This window comes from Bos javanicus, chromosome 5 (genome assembly GCF_032452875.1).
Source record: "Bos javanicus breed banteng chromosome 5, ARS-OSU_banteng_1.0, whole genome shotgun sequence".
Lineage (NCBI taxonomy): Eukaryota > Metazoa > Chordata > Mammalia > Artiodactyla > Bovidae > Bos > Bos javanicus.
In genome coordinates, this window is record NC_083872.1 from 102,955,193 (window position 1) to 102,976,939 (window position 21,747).

Below are 21,747 nucleotides of genomic sequence, written 5' to 3' on the forward strand. Positions count from 1 at the left end.
CATGCCAACCTGTAGGCGAGTGACGGTTCCAGAGAAGAAATATGGACATTATCACTAATTCACATTTATGTCATCACATCTTGTCTTTCTGATACTTTTTGATGCCAAAATATTCCATGAATTTCTTCAGTGACCTCAGTGGGAAAGAAAATGAATTAAGAAAACTCAGAGAGTCATAGAGAGTCCCAGCCATCTCTCTTGAAATCCTAGAATTTGTCAAAGAACCTGGGAGAGAGTGTGTTCTCAGTTGGAGTTTACCAGACAGCTCAGTTTCCAGATCGTCTCCTATTAAAGGTTTTTCTTCTCAAACAGGACTCATAGAAAATGCTAAGGGCTGATAATAATTGATTTTAACGCTATCATTGTACTAATTCTAACCACAGAAAAATATGCATTCTTCTCAAGCGCACATGGAATAATCTCCAAGCTAGGTTACAAATAAGTCTTAACAAACTCAAAAATATTAAAATAATTCCAAGTATCTTACATGAACATAATGGAATTGAACTAAAATTCAATAATGATAAGAAAATAGGAAATTCATGAATATATAAAAATTAAACCACATGCTCATATTTTAAGATTGTTTTCTCTATTTCTATAAAGAATGTCTTTAGGATTTAGATAGGACTTGCATTAAATCTGTAGATCACTTTACAAGTATAAGCATATTAACAATATTAATTCTTCCAGGCCAGAAGCACAGAATGACTTTCTATTGATCATATTGTCTTTAATTTATTTCATGAATGTTTTATAATTCTAAAAGAAGATGGCATGTTGAATGTTTTACAATTCTAGAAGAAGGAGGAAGAAGAAGGAGGAGGAAGAGGAAGTGAGCAAACAAGCCATAATTTGGAGAGTTTCAAGTTGAAAAAACCTCAATATGGATACAATATGCAAATATTTGTAGGAAAGACTCGTTCAATAGGTTGTTAGCATACTACGTCACCCTCTGCTCCCATCTACTACCTAAGCTGCTATTCTTTCTCACTTCTCCCACTTCAGGCAAGCAAACACCATTTTAAAAGATACAGATGGATGGAAAAGAAAATCAGAAAGAATAGCTACTGCTGAAGAAGTAGGATGTAGCTGGGACATATGGCAGGCAAGGTGAGATCAAGGAAGTTTTGAAACTAAAGGAGGAAAACCAAAATAAAAGTTCATCATTTGGTCATCAACGGAACACATTTTGAACTGAATGAAGATAATCCAATGAAAAAAAACTTTATTTAATTCACCAAGTACAATTCCCTGATTTCTGGGTGTGTTTTGATTATTTACTTCTGAAGTTCTTCCTGGGAAAGGACTGCTTAGTTATGCCCAACATCCAACCAAAATATTATTCGAATTTCCAAAAGAGAGAAATGTAACACATAACATATTTTTTTAAAACAATCATTTAAAGCAGCTTCAGAAGTTACAGAAATGATTGAATTGACTGAAGAGGTCCTTAAACCCCTAATATCAATATGCTTAATGAAGCATAAAAATAAACAGGGAGAAAAACTAGGAAAAATAAACAAATGAGACTTCTGAAACTGAAAAATATAGTATTGGAATGAACATTTGGATTAATTACACAAGAGACTAGACATTGCAGAATAAAGGAATTGGGAAGTAAAACACAGCAGTAGAGACTATCTAAACTGAACCAAAGAGAATAAAAAGGCAGAAAAATATGAATGGAAACTCAATGGCATGTGGGATAATATAAAAATATATAAAATATGTGTATTTAGAGATTCAGAATAAGAGATGTGTGGAAAAATATTAAGAAAAGATAAATGAAATTTTCCCAAATTTACTGAAAACTGTAAACCCACTGATCCAAAAAGCTAAACAAACTCCAGACAAGATAGTGAAACCATTCTCAGAAAACTTGACAATGTAATTACTTAAATTCAATAAACAAAACAAAAATATGTTAAGAGCAGCCAGGGAAGTTTGACACATTATATACAGGGAACAAAAGGATAAATATTACTTGCTGACTTTTTGTTGGAGGCAATGAAAGTCAGATGACAATGTAAAAACCTATGTCAAGTATTGGGGTTGGGCATTTGTTAACCTAGAATTGAATCACCCAAGAAGATACTTTTCAAAACTGAATGAAAATTAAAATGATTTCAGGTAAATGAGAGATGATAGAATTGGAGGCCACCAGACACACACTACACAAAACTGCCTCAGAAAGTTCTTCAAGCTAAAGGGAGATGACAGCAGATGAAAACATGGATCCTCTCAAAGCTATAGAGAGTGTGCTAAACATTGATTCTCTATTAGAAAAGTTAAGGCAAAAATATTAGCAGCAAACTATAAGATTCATAATAAATTTATGAGGAGAATGTATAACAATGATAGCACCAAACACAAGAACAGGGAAGTGGAAGAAAACTATAGTGACTGACATTGCATGTTGTGACATTATATCATCTCAAAGTAACATGTAATTAAAGATTAATAATTCAACATTGGGCTTCCCAGGTGGTTCAGTGCTGAAGACCCCACCTGACAATGCAGAAGACACATTGGTCTAGGAAAATCGACCCCTGGTCTAGGAAAATCCCACATACCATGGAGCAACTAAGCCCGTGTGCACCACAACTAGTGAGCCTGTACTCTAGAGCCCAGGGATCATGACTACTGAAGCTTGTGCACCATAGAGCCTGTGCACCACAGCAAGAGGCCACTGCAATGAGAACCTCATGCACTGCAACAGAGAGTAGCCTCTGATCTCCACAACTAGAGAAAAGCCCATGCAGCAGTGAAGACCCAGCACAGCCAAAAATAAATAAAAATTATTTTAAAAATGAAAAAAAAAAATTCAGCATTATAATCTCCTAAAAATCTGATATGATTAATAAACCAATAGAGTATTTAAAATAAAATAATAAAATAAACTCAAAGATTAAAATAGGAACAAAAAAAAAAGGTATAACAAATAGCTGGCAAGTACACTTAATTTCAACTATATGAACAACTACATTAAATGTAAATAAGTACTCCAAATAAAAAACAAGATGATCAGACCAGATAAAATAAGACAAAACAATATACTGTCTATAAATATATATATGCATAAATATAAACACAGAAACATATTAAAGAGGTAAAAAATTATATACCATGCAAACACAAATCAGAGTAGGCTGTATATAGTATCTATATTAATATCATACATAATCAGAGTGTAAGACAAAGAATACATTCAGAGAAATAGAAATGTTTTATGGTAATAAAATACAAAAGAAATTATATACTATCAAAACTGGTGGGTTAAGAAGAAAGTTGCTTAGAAGAAAATTTAGAACCTTGAGGTTTCCATGATGCCTACATTAGAATAAAAATAGAAACAGAAGGAAATGATCCAAGCCTCAAGAATCTACAAAAGCAACAACAATCATAACTGAAAAGTGAAAGTGAAAGTCGCTCAGTCACGTCTGACTCTTTGTGACCCCATGGTCTATACAGTCCTTGGATTCTCCAGGCAAGAATACTGTAGTGGGTAGCTTTTCCCTTCTCCAGGAGATCTTACCAACCCAGGGATCGAACACAGGTCTCCCGCATTGCAGGTGGATTCTTTACCAGCTGAACCCCAAAGGAAGCCAAATAATACTGGAGTGGGTAAACTATCCCTTCTTCCCACCCAGGGGATCTTCCCAACCCAGGAATCAAACCAGGGTCTCCTGAATTGCAGGCAGACTCTTTCCCAACTGAGGTATCAGGGAAAACCATAACTGAAAAAGAGGAATGAAAACTGAGTATAGAAATCAATTAAGTAGAAAGCAAATACACGATCAAGAAAATCAACAGAGTCCATTAGTGATTCTCTTAAAAAGAACATTAACACTGATAATCTTTTAGCAAAACCAATTAAGAAAAAGAGGGAACACATATTAACAAAACCAGAAACAAAAGGAGGAATATCATTATGGATCTTCTCAACATCTAAAGATATGAGATATGAACCAGTGCTACTTAGATCTTGCCAACATCTAAAGATATAAGATATGAAACAGTGTTATTCTAATTTGAAAAACTTTTTGTAAAATGGACCAAGTCCTTGAAGACAAATTACTTGTGAAATACAACTCACCAAAATCTGATAAAAAAAAAAAAGAGAGAAATATGAGTAATCTTATATTTGTTAAATAAACAGAATCCACTAAGAAAACGTCAACCTCCAAATGCTAGCACTACTACAGAGCTCAGAAATGACTCCCACAAGATAAAGGAAGAGAGGGAGGGAAGGAAGGAGGGTAGGAAGGAAGGGTAACACAGAGGCTATACTGTGAATGTGTGAGTTGACCTGGATCTTGATCTCCTTGAACTCCCCTCCTGCAATCCTTGTATTTTCATCCCCTCACCATTTTGCACTTCAGTACTGTAGTCCCTGGTGGTTAGGACAATAATCAAGACTCTGTCTGCAATGTATGGGTCCCAGGTTTGATCCCTGGGTGAGGAAGATCCCTGCAGAAAGAAATGGCAACCCACTCCACTATTGTTGCCTGGAAAATTCAATGGACAGAGGACCCTGGTGGGTTACAGTCCATGGGGTTGCAAAAAGTAGGACAGGACTGAAGCAGCTTAGCACACTTGCACCACAGTCCTTCTCAATTTGTATAGCCCCTCCCAAATCCTTTTCCTGAACCCCATGAAATCTCCTCCTTATTTCAAACAAGCTTCTCTAGATTCTTCTTGGGTCATTATTTCTACTCTAGATTTCTCCTAAACATGGTACTTCACTTCCAACAATCCACTACTGAGGCTGAAATTTCTTTTCCATACCTGACTCCTAAGTGTTCAATTTTGATTAAGATAATGAAAAGACATTCTATTCTAATATTATCTTGCTACATCACCACCACTTTGACTTATCTTCACATCATTAAAACATGTCTGAAAATACAGAAAAGACAGAACAGGGGGAGGAAACTAGTAACAGAAAGAGAAATAAAAGAAACTTGGAGCCATTCATAAAAATGTGAGAGCCTAAGTTAGAGCAATGGTAGTCAGGGAATGCAAACCACAATTAGTGCTTAAATATCAGAGCACTCTCCAATTCTCTACTCTGAAGTGTATCTTAACTTAAATTAATATCAAGTTATCAGTACTCTTAGGATGGTAACATTGGGACTTCTAATTTCACACAAAGTTCCAACATCACACACTCCATTTTCATTCAGATGCTGATTTATCAAAATATGGTAGAGACACCTGTAGTGTTTCCACAAATTTATCTGCAGTTGGAACCATCATTAGGACTTTGTGACAATGAGGAAGTTTACTTGAGATGCCAGAAAACAGGTTTGTTTAAAACAAAAGCTTCTAACTAAAATTCAAATGCACCTTGAAAATAATTATTTTTAATAAGAATGATAAAGAGAATGGAAGGAAATGTTTTGAAGAGATGAATAGATTTATGACATAAGTGTTGTAAGAGTTTCACAAATGTATACTTATCAAGCAGTCTTGTATGTCAGTTATACCTCAATAAAGTACTTTTTAAAAAGGAAAAGAATTGTTTCCTTAAGGGCCTCAACTAGAATCATCAAATATGCTGAAGGTGAGATTAGAAAGATCACTTTTCCAAAGATCTTCCTGGACATAACACCCAATAGCTGATTGGCTGTGGTGTTAAGGGCCTACTGCGGATGACCTCAGGGCTCCCCTGTCTCATCAGATGGGATGATACTCCCCTAAGCCCAGCCTCTTACCTTAGGCAATTCACTGTGATAACTGACAATATCTTCCTCCAGCCCAGCTGCTCTGATGGGATTAATGTCTTGGACATCCAATCTGCAATTGGGATAACAACTTGAAGCCCCTGCCAAATACTGTGCTTACCCACTCACACCATAGTTTCACTGCTGTCTTTATTGCATCCACCTTTGCACATGTCAAATACTCTTCAGTTCAGTTCAGTCGCTCAGTCGTGTCTGACTCTTTGTGACCCCATGAATTGCAGCACGCCAGGCCTCCCTGTCCATCACCATCTCCCGGGGTTCACACAAACTCACGTCCATCGAGTCGGTGATGCCATCCAGCCATCTCATCCTCTGTCATCCCCTTTTCCTCCTGCCCCCAATCCCTCCCAGCATCAGAGTCTTTTCCAATGAGTCAACTCTTCTCATGAGGTGGCCAAAGTACTGGAGTTTCAGCTTTAGCATCATTCCTTCCAAAGAAATCCCAGGGCTGATCTCCTTTAGAATGGACTGGTTAGATCTCCTTGCAGTCCAAGGGACTCTTAAGAGTCTTCTCCAACACCACAGTTCAAAAGCATCAATTTTTCGGCACTCAGCTTCCTTCACGGGCCAACTCTCACATCCATACATGACCACTGGAAAAACCATAGCCTTGACTAGACAGACCTTTGTTGGCAAAGTAATGTCTCTGCTTTTCAATATGCTTTCTAGGTTGGTCATAACTTGTAATTTCATGGCTGCAGTCACCATCTGCAGTGATTTTGGAGCCCCAAAAAATAAAGTCTGACATTGTTTCCACTGTTTCCCTATCTATTTCCCATGAAGTGATGGGACCAGGTGCCATGATCTTTGTCTTCTGAATGTTGATCTTTAAGCCAACTTTTTCATTCTCCTCTTTCACTTTCATCAAGAGGCTTTTTAGTTCCTCTTCACTTTCTGCCATAAGGGTGGTGTCATCTGCATATCTGAGGCTATTGATATTTCTCCCAGCAATCTTGATTCCAGCATGTGCTTCTTCCAGCCCAGCGTTTCTCATGATGTACTCTGCATAGAAGTTAAATAAGCAAGGTGACAATATACAGCCTTGACATACCCCTTTTCCTATTTGGAACCAGTCTGTTGTTCCATGTCCAGCTCTAACTATTGCTTCCTGACCTGCATATAGGTTTCTCAAGAGGCAGGTCAGGTGGTCTGGTATTCCCATCTCCTTCAGAATTTTCCACAGTTTATTGTGATCCACACAGTCAAAGGCTTTGGCATAGTCAATAAAGCAGAAATAGATGTTTTTCTGGAACTCTCTTGCTTTTTCCATGATCCAACAGATGTTGGCAATTTGATCTCTGGTTCCTCTGCCTTTTCTAAAACCAGCTTGAACATCTGGAATTTCATGGTTCACATACTGCTGAAGCCTGGCTTGGAGAATTTTGAGCATTACTTTACTAGCATGTGAGATGAGTGTAATTGTGTAGTAGTTTGAGAATTCTTTGGCATTGCCTTTCTTTGGAACTGGAAAGAAAACTGACCATTTTCAGTCCTGTGGCCACTGCTGAGTTTTCCAAATTTGCTGGTATATTGAGTGCAGCACTTTCACAGCATCATCTTTCAGGATTTGAAATAGCTCAACTGGAATTCCATCACCTCCACTAGCTTTGTTCATAGTAATGCTTTCTAAAGCTCACTTGACTTCACATTCCAGGATGTCTGGCTCTAGGGGAGTGATCACACCATCGTGATTATCTTGGTCATGAAGATCTTTTTTGTACAGTTCTTCTCTGTATTCTTACCACCTCTTCTTAATATCTTCTGCTTCTGTTAGGTCCATACCATTTCTGTCCTTTATCGAGCCCATCTTGAATGAAATATTCCCTTGGTATCTCAATTTTCTTGAAGAGATCTCTAGTCTTTCCCATTCTGTTGTTTTCCTCTATTTCTTTGCATCGACTGCTGAGGAAGGCTTTCTTATCTCTTCTTGCTATTCTTTGGAACTCTACATTCAGATGCTTATATCTCTCCTTTTCTTCTTTGCTTTTCACTTCTCTTCTTTTCACAGCTATTTGTAAGGCCTCTCAAGACAGCCATTTTGCTTTTTTGCATTTCTTTTCCATGGGAATGGTCTTGATCCCTGTCTCCTGTACAATGTCATGAACCTCCATCCATAATTCATCAGGCACTCTATCTATCATATCTAGTCCCTTAAATCTATTTCTCATTTCCACTGTATAATCATAAGGGGTTTGATTTAGGTCATACCTGACACACTTAGACAGCACTGAATACTTCTTAGGAGTCACTTCAGGTCCTCTTAGTTTCACTACCTCATATACATTATGTGCTTCAGCTACTGTGTTGTAAATGTCAAGACTTCATTTTCCTGCTCCCTCAATATCCCTACAAATGTGATGTGAGCTCCCCACTCAGTTGATCAGGTGCACCAGTGTGATGAGACTGTTTCCCTGCCACGAGTCCCACTTCTGGCTTCCTCTGACTGTGACTAGGGACATTTAAATGCACCAGTGAAATCCCTTCACACCTTTTCCTTGTGTAACTGCATCTTGACCCCCTGTATGGTCATTTGTCCATGGGTCTTCACATGCCATTTGGGGTCACCATTGCTTGGTTGAGCCTTTTCTATTGTCACATCCTCCACATACCAACATGATGGAGTGTGTGACTCTTTTAGACCCTATGAGTATGATAAACCTTGTTGCCCACAACTCATCTATGACCCTTCCCCCGGCCATGTAGCCACACCCTAGTGACCACTACATCAAAGAAAACAGAACAATTACCATGATGAGACTATGTCACAGAAGTTGAACCCAGAAGCTGGGTCTGTATTAAACTTTTGACCTCACCTCTCTGCCTCCTGTGACACATCACAAAGATCCTTCACCCAAGTATGCTCTAAAGGCTGTATCCATAATCTTGAGTCATTCTGGTAATAAGACAGAGGCTTTTCCTGCTAGAGATCCCCACACAGACCAGACAGGACTTACCTGAGCAGACTACTCCAGCATCCCAATCATGGGTGTAGCTATCATTACGATGATCTTTAATATTAGAATGCCTACAGTCACTGAGAGTTGACTCCACCCCTTCACACGAAGTATACAAAAGCCAAATGGGGCCAAGTCCTGGTCCAAAATAAGCCCCTCCAGGAAAACCAATGGCAGCTCCACACCCAGCTGTCTGCACACTACAGATGCATCCTTCAAGCTCCAGTTGTGATCATCCACTGTGCCCCATTCTCCTTGGTGCTTCACTTCCACTCTCCCCTCACAGCGGTGGGCTCCATCCTTCAACCTCAGCTCCAGAGCTGCAAAAGAGACACAGACACAGGACACGGGAAAGATTTTAGGAGATTTGCAGTGATATAACTATTTAAAATATTAGTTCTCTGAGGAGCAAAAAAGTGCATGGTATATAGTATTTGTTGACTTCTGTGGTATAAATATTCCCACTGTGGCACAACTCCCACTGTGCCATCACTGAACGTGGAGCAGGAAGGGAGGCACCAGATGTTTCTCATGAGCCTGTAGAATCAGCTCTACAGACACCGCCAAGGACAGGCCTTCAGAGACTCTGGATGCTGCCCTCCCTGTAGATGTGCCCAAGGCTACTAGGGCCAAGCTTCTCTACCTCAGTTACAGCTCATGGCCTGGGACCCAGGGAGGAATCCTCCCTCTACTTCCCTGTCCATAGGGAGCATCTCATCCAGATTAGAAACAGAGGGCTGTGGAAACAGGCTCTAAAATGTCCTGGCTATTCCTGCCATCTGGTATTCATGTCCTTGTGTAATCCACACTCAAATGTACCTAGTAACATGCATCTAACAAATGGAATTTGACAAAAGTGATCAGATGTCACTTTAGCAATTAAGTTAGACAACTCTGGTTTCTGCATATAAAAAGGAGTTCATTTGTAAGGACATCATAGATGGAGACATTACTAGTGTTCAACAACACTTTATGAACATATGGAAACAGTAATACTTCCTTCCACTGTTTGAAGTTAAGCATAACCCTGTGATCTGGATCATTCAATGAAGTCAAGAACAAATGACGTCAGTTCCACACAGAAATAGCCAGTATATTTTTCTACCACAGCAAATACTGAAGCCTTGTGCTGCCGTGGTAGCATAATGAAATTGTGGAGCATTCAACAGCCTAAGTGCTTGAAGAATTATGATAGCAGAAGTCCTGCCAAAGTGAACAGAACTTGTCATACAAGGATAAATTTGGTTTTTTTTTTTTTTTTTTTTACTACAACATACCTAGCTTAACTTATATGCAGAGTACATGATGAGAAATGATGGGCTGGAAAACGCACAAGCTGGAATCAAGATTGCTGGGAGAAATATCAATCACTTCAGATATGCAGATGATGCCACCCTTATGGCAGAAAGTGAAGAGGAACTAAAAAGCCTCTTGATGAAAGTGAAAGAGGAGAGTGAAAAAGTTGGCTTAAAGATCAACTTTCAGAAACTAAGATCATGGCATCTGGTCCCATCACTTCATGGGAAATAGATAGGGAAACAGTGGAAACAATGTCAGACTTTATTTTTTTGGGCTCCAAAATCACTGCAGATGGTGACTGCAGCCATGAAATTAAAAGTTATGACCAACCTAGATAGCATATTGAAAAGCAGAGACATTACTTTGCCAACAAAGGTCTGTCTAGTCAAGGCTATAGTTTTTCCAGTGGTCATGTATGGATGCGAGAGTTGGCCTGTGAAGGAAGCTGAGTGCCGAAAAATTGATGCTTTTGAACTGTGGTGTTGGAGAAGACTCTTGAGAGTCCCTTGGACTGCAAGGAGATCTAACCAGTCCATTCTAAAGGAGATCAGCCCTGGGATTTCTTTGGAAGGAATGATGCTAAAGCTGAAACTCCAGTACTTTGGCCACCTCATGAGAAGAGTTGACTCATTGGAAAAGACTCTGATCCTGGGAGGGATTGGGGGCATGAAGAAAAAAGGATGAGAGAGGATGAGATGGCTGGATGGCATCAGCCACTCGATGGACGTGAGTTTGAGTGAACTCCGGGAGATGGTGATGGACAGGGAGGCTAGCATACTGTGATTCATGAGGTCACAAAGAGTCAGACACGATGAGCGACTGAACTGAACTGACCTTAACCTAACTTACTTTTACTAAAATGGACAATAACAGCAGAACACTGACAAAAAGAAAAACACTGAGATAAAGATTAGGTATATAAAATTGAGAAACACCTATACTAACATCTAAATCCCCAAGAACAAAAAGAGATGCCAGGGTAGAGTAGATTGAAACTTTTAATTTATTGAAAGGAAAATAAAAATGCCAACCTAAAATTCTACACTCAAAACCAGTCTCTCAAGGAATAAAGACCTCAAACGCACCATTACCAAAATGCTGATGCTAGGAGACAGCAGCCTCCATCCTCTTAAAAAAAAAGACCAAAAGGTAGACAGTGATCAGTAATAAAAACAGCTCCAGAAAGATCTGGAGTACTCTAAGAAGCTTGACCATGCCAAGACACTCTCATTTTGGTGGCATCATTCCATCCTTCAAACCAGCATCACTCAGAGTTTCTCTCACCAAGAGAGTAAGAGCAGGCTGAGTAACCAGTGTCCCTAGCCTTTGGGGGCACCATATGAAAGTCCTGCTTCAGGTTCGCTTCACGCAGACCTGCAAAGCTGAGCCAGTCTTATAGAGATGGCTAGGCATAAGAAAGAAGAGCAAAGGACCAATAGCAACCGCATGACAGGAGAAATCACAGTTCACAGTGACCTTCTCTGCAGACAGATGCAGCAGATTTTACCCCTGAAGGAATTAATAACAGCACAGATGATTGTTTCCAGTAGTCAGTCATGTATGGATGTGTGAGTTGGACCATAAATAAAGCTGAATGCCAAAGAATGGATGCTTTCAAACTGTGGTGCTAGAGAAGACTCTTGAGAGTTCTTTGGACAGCAAGGAGATCAACCCAGTCAATCATAAAGGGAATCAACCCTGAATATTGATTGAAAGGATGGATGCTGAGGCTGAAGGTCCAATACTTTGGCCACCTGGTGCAAAGAGCTGACTCGTTGGAAAAGACCCTGATGTTGGGAAAGACTGAAGGACAAGGAGAAGAGCAGCACAGGATCAGATGGTCATATAGAATCACCAACTCAATGGACATGAGTTTGAGCAATGAACCATTGTTGGTCTCAGTCTTTGCTGCCTTCCTAGGCCTTCCCACAACCTGAGCACCTGCAACCATCATCTCCCCCCACAGAGGCACCTGCAACAGGGCCCTAAAGCCTAATGTGTGCACACCATTGCCTCTGGCCAAGACCACTGCTGGTCATGATTTCTAGGCTTTGGAGCCAGAGGAACTGTTGAGGATACCAACAACCATTCTAGTGATGGCAAGCCCCCTGCAACACTTGCAAGACACCACACAGTTGTCAATGCTGTGGACATCACCAGCCTGAGCCAAACAGATCTCATGTCCTCCCAGACCCAATGCCACCTTATGCCTCTGCTTTTGGCACCCTGCTGAACATTCCAGTGTTCCCCTACCCAGAGGTGAAAGGCTTTCCCTACTGAAATCATAATATAGATTCTGGTACAGATGACTGTTTTTATTAAATGTGCAGACATCTACAAGAGCATAAGACATCAAGAAGAATCGGAGAAGCAAAATCCCACCAAAGGAATACAGTAAACTTCCTGGGAAACTTGTTCTGGGATGGCGGAGGAATAGGATGGGGAGACCACTTTCTCCCCCACAAATTCATCAAAAGAACATTTAAACACTGTGTAAATTCCACAAAACAACTTCTGAATGCCGGCAGAGGACATCAGGCATCCAGAAAAGCAGCCCATTGTCTTCGAAAGGAGATTTTTAATTTTTGCTTTCTGGTATTTGTTATCAATTTTGTACCTTTAAGAACCCAATCTTCAGTACCCATTTTTACTTGGGAGCGAGATTACTGGCTTGACTGCTCTCTCCCCCTTTGGACTCTCCTTTTTCTCCACCAGGTCGCCTGTGTCTCTTTCTTAACCCCTCTCTGCTCTACCCAACTCTGTGAATTTCTGTGTGTTCCAGATGGTGGAGAACACTTAGGGAACTGATTACTGGCTGGATCTGTCTCTCTCCTTTTCATTCCCCCTTTTATCCTCCTGGACACCTCTGTCTTCTTCCTCCCTCTTCTCTTCTCTGTATAATTCTGTGAACATCTCTGAGCGGTCCAATTGTGGAGTGCACATAAGGAAGTGATTACTGGCTAGCCTGCTCTCTCCTCTATTGATTCCACCTCATCTCATTTGGGTCACCTCTAACTCCCTCCTCCCTCTTCTCTTCTCCATGTGACTCTGTGAACCTCTCTGGGTGTCCCTCACTGTGGAGAAACTTTTTATTTTTAACCTAGATGTTTTATCAATGGTGTTGTATAGAAGGAGAAGTTTTGAGACTAACTGGAAAAAAAGACTGAAAACCAGAAGCAGGAGGCTTAAGTCCAAACCCTGACTCCAGGGAACTCCTGACTCCAGGGAACATTAATTGACGGGAGCTCATCAAATGCCTCCATACCTACACTGAAACCAAGCACCACACAAGGGCCAACAAGTTCCAGAGCAAGACATACCACACAAATTCTCCAGCAACACAGGAACACAGCCCTGAGCTCCAATATACAGGCTGCCCAAAGTTACTACAAAACAATAGACATCTCATAACTCATTACTGGACACTTCATTGCACTCCAGAGAGAAGAAATCCAGCTCCACCCACCAGAACACCGACACAAGCTTCCCTAACCAAGAAACCTTGACAAGCCACCTGTACAAACCCACACACAGTGAGAAAATGTCACAATAAAGAGAACTCCACAAACTGCCAGAATACAGAAAGGACACCCCAAACTCAGCAATATAAACAAGATGAAGAGACAGAGGAATACCCAGCAGGTAAAGGAACAGGATAAATGCCCACCAAACCAAACAAAAGAGGAAGAGATAGGGAATCTACCTGACAAAGAATTCCAAATAATGATAGTGAAAGTGATCCAAAATGTTGAAAGCAAAATGGAATCACAGATAAATAGCCTGGAGACAAGGATTGAGAAGATGCAAGAAAGGTTTAACAAGGACCTAGAAGAAATAAAAAAGAGTCAACATATAATGAATAATGCAATAAATGAGATTAAAAACACTCTGGAGGCAACAAATAGTAGAATAACAGAGGCAGAAGATAGGATTAGTGAATTAGAAGATAGAATGGTAGAAATAAATGAATCAGAGAGGAAAAAAGAAAAACGAATTAAAAGAAATGAGGACAATCTCAGAGACCTCCAGGACAATATTAAACACTACAATGTTCGAATCATAGGAGTCCCAGAAGAAGAAGACAAAAAGAAAGACCATAAGAAAATACTTGAGGAGATAATAGCTGAAAATTTCCCTAAAGTGGGGAAGGAAATAATCACCCAAGCCCAAGAAACCCAGAGAGTCCCAAACAGGATAAACCCAAGGCCAAACAGCCCAAGACACATATTAATCAAATTAACAAAGATCAAACACAAAAAACAAATATTAAAAGCAGCAAGGAAAAAACAACTAATAACACACAAGGGAATTCCCATAAGGATAACAGCTGATCTTTCAATAGAAACTCTTCAAGCCAGGAGGGAATGGCAAGACATACTTAAAGTGATGAAAGAAAATAACCTACAGCCCAGATTACTGTACCCAGCAAAGATCTCATTCAAATATGAAGGAGAAATCAAAAGCTTTACAGACAAGGAAAAGCTGAGAGAATTCAGCACCACCAAACCAGCTCTACAACAAATACTAAAGGATATTCTCTAGACAGGAAACACAAAAAGGGTGGATAAACTCGAACCCAAAACAATAAAGTAAATGGCAACGGGATCATACTTATCAATAATTACCTTAAACGTAAATGGGTTGAATGCCCCAACCAAAAGACAAAGACTGGCTGAATGGATACAAAAACAAGACCCCTATATTTGTTGTCTACAAGAGACCCATCCCAAAACAGGGGACACATACAGACTGAATGAAGGGCTGGAAAAAGATTTTCCATGCAAATAGAGACCAAAAGAAAGCAGAAGTAGCAATACTCATATCAGATAAAATAGACTTTAAAACAAAGGCTGTGAAAAGAGACAAAGAAGGTCAGTACATAATGATCAAAGGATCAATCCAAGAAGAAGATATACCAATTATAAATATATATGCACCCAACACGGGAGCACCACAGTATGTAAGACAAATGCTAACAAGTATGAAAGGGGAAATTAACAATAACACAATAATAGTGGGAGACTTTAATACCCCACTCACACCTATGGATAGATCAACTAAACAGAAAATAAACAAGGAAACACAAACTTTAAATGATACAATAGACCAGTTAGACCTAATTGATATCTATAGGACATTTCACTACAAAACAATGAATTTCTCTTTTTTCTCAAGCGCACATGGACCTTCTCCAGGATAGATCACATCCTGGGCCATAAATCTAGCCTTGGTAAATTCACAAAACTTGAAAGCATTCCAAGCATCTTTTCTGACCACAATGCAGTAAGATTAGATCTCAGTCACAGGAGAAAAACTATTAAAAATTCCAACATATGGAGGCTGAACAACATGCTGCTGAATAACCAACAAATCATAGAAGAAATAAAAAAAGAAATCAAAATTTGCATATAAACAAATGAAAATGAAAACACAACAACCCAAAACCTGTGGGACACTGTAAAAGCAGTGCTAAGGGGAAAGATCATAGCAATACAGGCATACCTCAAGAAACAAGAAAAAACTCAAATAAATAACCTAACTCTACACCTAAAGCAACTAGAAAAGGAAGAAATTAAGGACCCCAGGGTTGGTAGAAGGAAACAAATCTTAAAAATTAGGGCAGAAATAAATGCAAAAGAAACCATAGCAAAAATCAACAAAGCCAAAAGCTGGTTCTTTGAAAGGATAAATAAAATTGACAAACCATTAGCCAGACTCATCAAGAAACAAAGGGAGGAAAATCAAATCAATAAAATTAGAAATGAAAATGGAGAGATCACAACAGACAACACAGAAATACAAAGGATCATAAGAGACTACTACCAGCAATTGTATGCCAATAAAATGGACAACATGGAAGAAATGGACAAATTCTTAGAAAAGTTCAACTTTCCAAAACTGAACCAGGAAGAAATAGAAAATCTTAACAGACCCATCACAAGCACAGAAATTGAAACTGTAATCAGAAATCTTCCAGCAAACAAAAGCCCAGGTCCAGACGGCTTCACAGCTGAATTCTACCAAAAATTTAGAGAAGAGCTAACACCTATCCTACTCAAACTCTTCCAGAAAATTGCAGAGGAAGGTAAACTTCCAAACTCATTCCATGAGGCCACCATCACCCTAATCCCAAAACCTGACAAAGATCCCACAAAAAAAGAAAACTACAGGCCAATATCACTGATGAACATAGATGCAAAAATCCTTAACAAAATTCTAGGAATCTGAATCCAACAACACATTAAAAAGATCATACACCATGACCATGGTAAAGTGGGCTTTATCCCAGGGATGCAAGGATTCTTAAATATCTGCAAATCAAACAATATAATACACCACAGTAACAAATTGAAAAATAAAAACCATATGATTATCTCAATAGATGCAGAGAAAGCCTTTGACAATATTCAACATTCATTTATGATACAAATTCTCCAGAAAGCAGGAATAGAAGGAACATACCTCAACATAATAAAAGCTATATATGACAAACCCACAGCAAACATTATTCTAAATGGTAAAAAATTGAAAGCATTTCCCCTAAAGTCAGGAACAAGACAAGGGTGTCCACTCTCACCACTACTATTCAACATAGTTTTGGAAGTTTTGGCCACAGCAATCAGAGCAGAAAAAGAAATAAAAGGATTCCAAATTGGAAAAGAAGAAGTAAAACTCTCACTGTTTGCATATGACATGATCCTCTACATAGAAAATCCTAAAGACTCCATCAGAAAATTACTAGAACTAATCAATGAGTATAGTAAAGCTGCAGAATATAAAATCAACACACAGAAATCCCTTGCATTCCTATACACTAATAATGAGAAAATAGAGAAATTAAGGAAACAATTCCATTCACATTGCAACGAAAATAATAAAATACTTAGGAATATATCTACCTAAAGAAACTAAAGACCTATATATAGAAAACTATAAAACACTGGTGAAAGAAATCAAAGAGGACACTAATAGATGGAGAAATATACCATGTTCATGGATTGGAAGAATCAATATAGTGAAAATGAGTATACTACCAAAAGCAATTTATAGATTCAATGCAATCCCTATCAAGCTACCAATGGTATTCTTCACAGAATTAGAACAAATAATTTCACAATTTGTATGGAAATACAAAAAACCTCGAATAGCCAAAGCAATCTTGAGAAAGAAGAATGGAACTGGAGAAGTCAACCTGCCTGACTTCAGGCTCTAGTACAAAGCCACAGTCATCAAGACAGTACAGTACTGGCACAAAGACAGAAATATAGATCCATGGAACAAAATAGAAAGCCCAGAGATAAATCTATGCACCTATGGACACCTTATCTTTGACAAAGGAGGCAAGAATATACAATGGATTAAAGACAATCTTTTTAACAAGTGGTGCTGGGAAAACTGGTCAACCACTTGTAAAAGAATGAAACTAGAACACTTTCTAACACCATACACAAAAATAAACTCCAAATGGATTAAAGATCTAAACGTCAGACCAGAAACTATAAAACTCCTAGAGAAGAATATAGGCAAAACACTCTCTGACATACATCACAGCAGGATCCTCTATGACCCACCTCCCAGAATATTGGAAATAAAAGCAAAAATAAACAAATGGGACCTAATTAAACTTAAAATCTTCTGCACAACAAAGGAAACTATAAGCAAGGTGAAAAGACAGCCTTCAGAATGGGAGAAAATAATAGCAAATGAAGCAACTGACAAACAACTAATCTCAAAAATGTACAAGCAACTCCTACAGCTCAATTCCAGAAAAATAAATGACCCAATCAAAAAATGGGCCAAAGGACTAAATAGACATTTCTCCAAAGAAGACATACAGATGGCTAAGAAACACATGAAAAGATGCTCAACATCACTCATTATCAGAGAAATGCAAATCAAAACCACTATGAGGTACCATTTCACGCCAGTCAGAATGGCTGCAAATCAAAAGACTACAAGCAATAAATGCTGGAGAGGGTGTGGAGAAAAGGGAACTCTCTTACACTGTTGGTGGGAATGCAAACCAGTACAGCCACTATGGAGAACAGTGTGGAGATTCCTTAAAAAAACTGGAAATAGAACTTCCTTATGACCCAGGAATCCCACTGCTGGGCATACACACTGAGGAAACCAGAAGGGAAAGAGACACATGTATCCCAATGTTCATTGCAGCACTGTTTATAATAGCCAGGACATGGAAGCAACCTAGATGTCCATCAGCAGATGAATGGATAAGAAAGCTGTGGTACATATACACAACGGTGTATTACTCAGCCATTAAAAAGAATACATTTGAATCAGTTCTAATGAGGTGGATGAAACTGGAGCCTATTTTACAGAGTGAAGTAAGCCAGAAAGAAAAACACCAATACAGTATACTAACACATATATATGGAATTTAGAAAGATGGTAGCAATAACCCTGTATACGAGACAGCAAAAGAGACACTGATATATAGAATAGTCTTGTGGACTCTGTGGGAGATGGAGAGGGAGAGGGTGGGATGATTTGGGAGAATGGCATTGAAACATGAATAATATCCTATATGAAACGAGTTGCCAGTCCAGGTTCGATGAACGATACTGGATGCTTGAGGCTGGTGCACTGGGACAACTCAGAGGGATGATACGGGGAGGGAGGAGGGTTCAGGATGGGGAACACATGTATACCTGTGGCGGATTCATGTTGATATATGGCAAAACCAATACAATATTGTAAAGTTAAAAAATAAAAAGAAAAAAAATAACAGAACTATAAAAAAAAAAAGAAGAAGAACCTCCTGTAACCAGCTCAAAGTAATGGAAATCCAGGAATTGCCCAATGAAGAATTCAAAATAATAGTTCAAAAGATGATCAGAGTGTTTCAAGATAACTCAAATACTTAATGATACCAATAAAACAATGCAAATAAAATAAGAAGAACAATAAAGATATATAAAATATTTTTTAAAAAAGAACTAACCAGATATTTTGAAACTGAATAATAAATGAATGGGCTTCCCAGTTGGCACTAGTGGTAAAGAAGCCACCTGCAAATGCAGGAGATGTAAGAGACTCGGGTTCAATCCCTGGGTCCAGAAGATCCCCTGGAGAAGGGCATGGCAACCCACTTCAGTATTCTTGCCTGAAGAATCCCATGGACAGAAGAGTTTACAGTCTATAGGGTCACAAAGATTCAGACATGACTGAGGCGACTTAGCATCCACACAATATAATGAGTAATCTTAAAAGTTCAATACAGAGATTCAACAACAGACTTGACCGAGGGAAAGAAAAAGAAAAAAGAATCAATGAGTTAGAAGAAAGATCAGTTGAAAGTATCCACGCAGAGAAGCAAAAAGAGAAAGAAAGGAATATAGAAAGCCAGTGGGAACTATGGACACCATAAAGAGGAACAATGTATGCAATGGAGTCAGGGCAGGAGAAGCGAGGGAGAAAAGAATTAAGGGCTGAGGACCTCCTGGTGGTGCAGTGGATAAGAGTCCACCTGCCAGTGCAGGGGACATCAGTTCAATCCCTGGTACAGGAAGATTCCACATGCCGCAGGGCAACTAAGCCAGTGTGCCACAACTACTGAAACCTGTGCACCTAGAGCCTGTGGTCTACAGCAAGAGAAGCCACTGCAGTGAGAAGTCTGTGCACTGCAGCGAAGAGTAGCCCCTGCTTACCACAACTAGAGAAATCCTGTATGCAAGGAAGGAGACCTAGCACAGCCAAAAATAAATAATTAAAACAGAAAGGAGAAAACACAGGCTGAGAATTTCCCAAACCTAGGGAAAGATCTGGACATCTAAGTTCAAGAAGCTAATAAGTCACCCCAAAATTTCAATCCAAAGCAACCTTTTCTAAGACTCACAGAGTTAACTGTCCAAATGCAAAGACAAAGAATTCTAAAGGTCTAAAGAGAAGAAAAAATTCTGTCACCCAAGAGGACTCCCATAAGGAGATCAGTGGATTTGTCCAAGGAAACCTTGCAGACCATGAAGAAAGATTAACACACTCCACCCTAACTCAGTGGAAAGCAGTTCCAGGGAGGGACAGGAGACGGCATGAGAGAAAGTGCTCCCTACAGAGTCACAGCAGATCCTGGGAGGGGAAAGGACCGTCCCAGGCCCCCAGCACATCAGGAAACATCCTAGGGACCAGGGCAGGGACTTGGGAACTTATACACCTGAGGCTGTGCTTCAACTGATCTCTACAGACAAAAGGTCCCCTCTCCTGGCTGCAGGCTCCTCTGCTCCACAATGAACACCTGGTGGGAACAGGTGAGGCCAGCAAGCAGAGCCTCTCATAGAGCCTAGTGCTGGGCAGACAGGGCAACAAGCAGAGGGGAGCCCGGGGGATGGGGGAGAGGAGCCAGAGAGAGTCAGGCAGGTGCGCCATTATCTCTGATCTGGTCACATGCAGCAGCATGACACCCAGCCCTGTGGACACCCTGTGTGCTTCACAGACCAACGGACTCAGTCCTTGCTCAGCAGCCCTGTTCCTGTCACACAGACAGACTATACCACCCCTTACACACACATGCACACACACACACTCACACACACACACACCCTCACACACACACACAACATCACATACCCTCAAACACTCCTCACACAGTCCACAAACACACACATTCTTCACACCCTCACTCGCACATTCTATTCACACATACACACACCTTCACATACACACACCCTCACACATTCCTCACATACTCACAGACATACTACTCATACCCTTACAAACACACACCCTCACATACTCCTTACCTTCACACACACACACACACACACACACACACATACAGAGCCTACAGGAGCACAGACACAGGAAACACGGGGACCCAGCAGGAGTGCTCACACACCAGGCACATGGAGTATGTGGTAACAGCCCAGAGTCCCAGCTGAGGTCAGTTGCTGGACCTTCCACACACTGGGAGCCACTGGGACTCCTAGAAGCTCCCTGAGAACAAGGGAGACAGTGGAGGGACTCAGGCTGACCCAGCTCAGTCTAGACCAAACCTCACAGCTCTGTAAAATCTGCCACTATGACCAGTGGACCCCCCACAGGAGACGGACCAGTGTTCACAGTCATCGTGGCTCCTTTTTGGTCAAAAATACTGAGACCGTGGCTCCACAGATCCAGACACCTTTCCTTTCACCACAATGTCCACTCTCTGCTGTGGACCCAGGACAAAGGGGCATTGCTTACCTTGATCACCCACCACGGTGCCGAGGAGGAGGACACAGAGTCCCCGCAGGGAGAGATGTGTGCCCAGAGCCATCCTGACCCCACGTCCTCAAGGTCACAGTCCCAGCTGCAGGATCAGCCTGTGAGGAGCGTCAGGGTGCCGACTGGGTCTATATAGACCACCCCTTACACCCTCCCTCCTCAGAGCCAATAGCAACACTTTTCACCATTTCAGGTACTGTCGGAGGCTGCATCTGCCCCTTTCTGGACACCAATGAGCTTCTGAATCTTCCACATCTCCTTATATGAGCAACACAGTCCTTTGACCTCCTGCTTCCGTGGTCCTGAGAGCCGGGTCCCCTGACCAGGACTGGGATAGAAAAGGTGCATCAAAAACCATGAGTGCCTTTCTCTCTCCTAATCACCCTGGTCAACATCTGCAGACTGTGAGATCTCACAGGGTCTGGGTGTGGGATCTGTTGACCCATGGAGAATATCTTTTGTACAATCATGTAATGATTTTCCCCAGCACTGAGCTCAGGGTGGAAGCGGAGACCTACAAGAAG

The 21,747-nt window shown here is 40.3% G+C and overlaps 1 protein-coding gene across 1 annotated transcript in view; it reads right to left on the bottom strand.

Moving 5' to 3' along the window:
* The window catches only part of LOC133248204 (antigen WC1.1-like), a 55,673-nt gene extending 34,315 nt beyond the window's left edge, over window positions 1-21,358 (bottom strand). The window contains 3 exon segments of the mRNA XM_061418023.1: window positions 8,705-8,893; window positions 8,896-9,024; window positions 21,203-21,358. Of these exon segments, the coding sequence (XP_061274007.1) occupies window positions 8,705-8,893; window positions 8,896-9,024; window positions 21,203-21,275 (391 nt within the window). The 5' untranslated portion in view covers window positions 21,276-21,358.
* Between the last annotated feature and the right edge of the window lie 389 nt (window positions 21,359-21,747).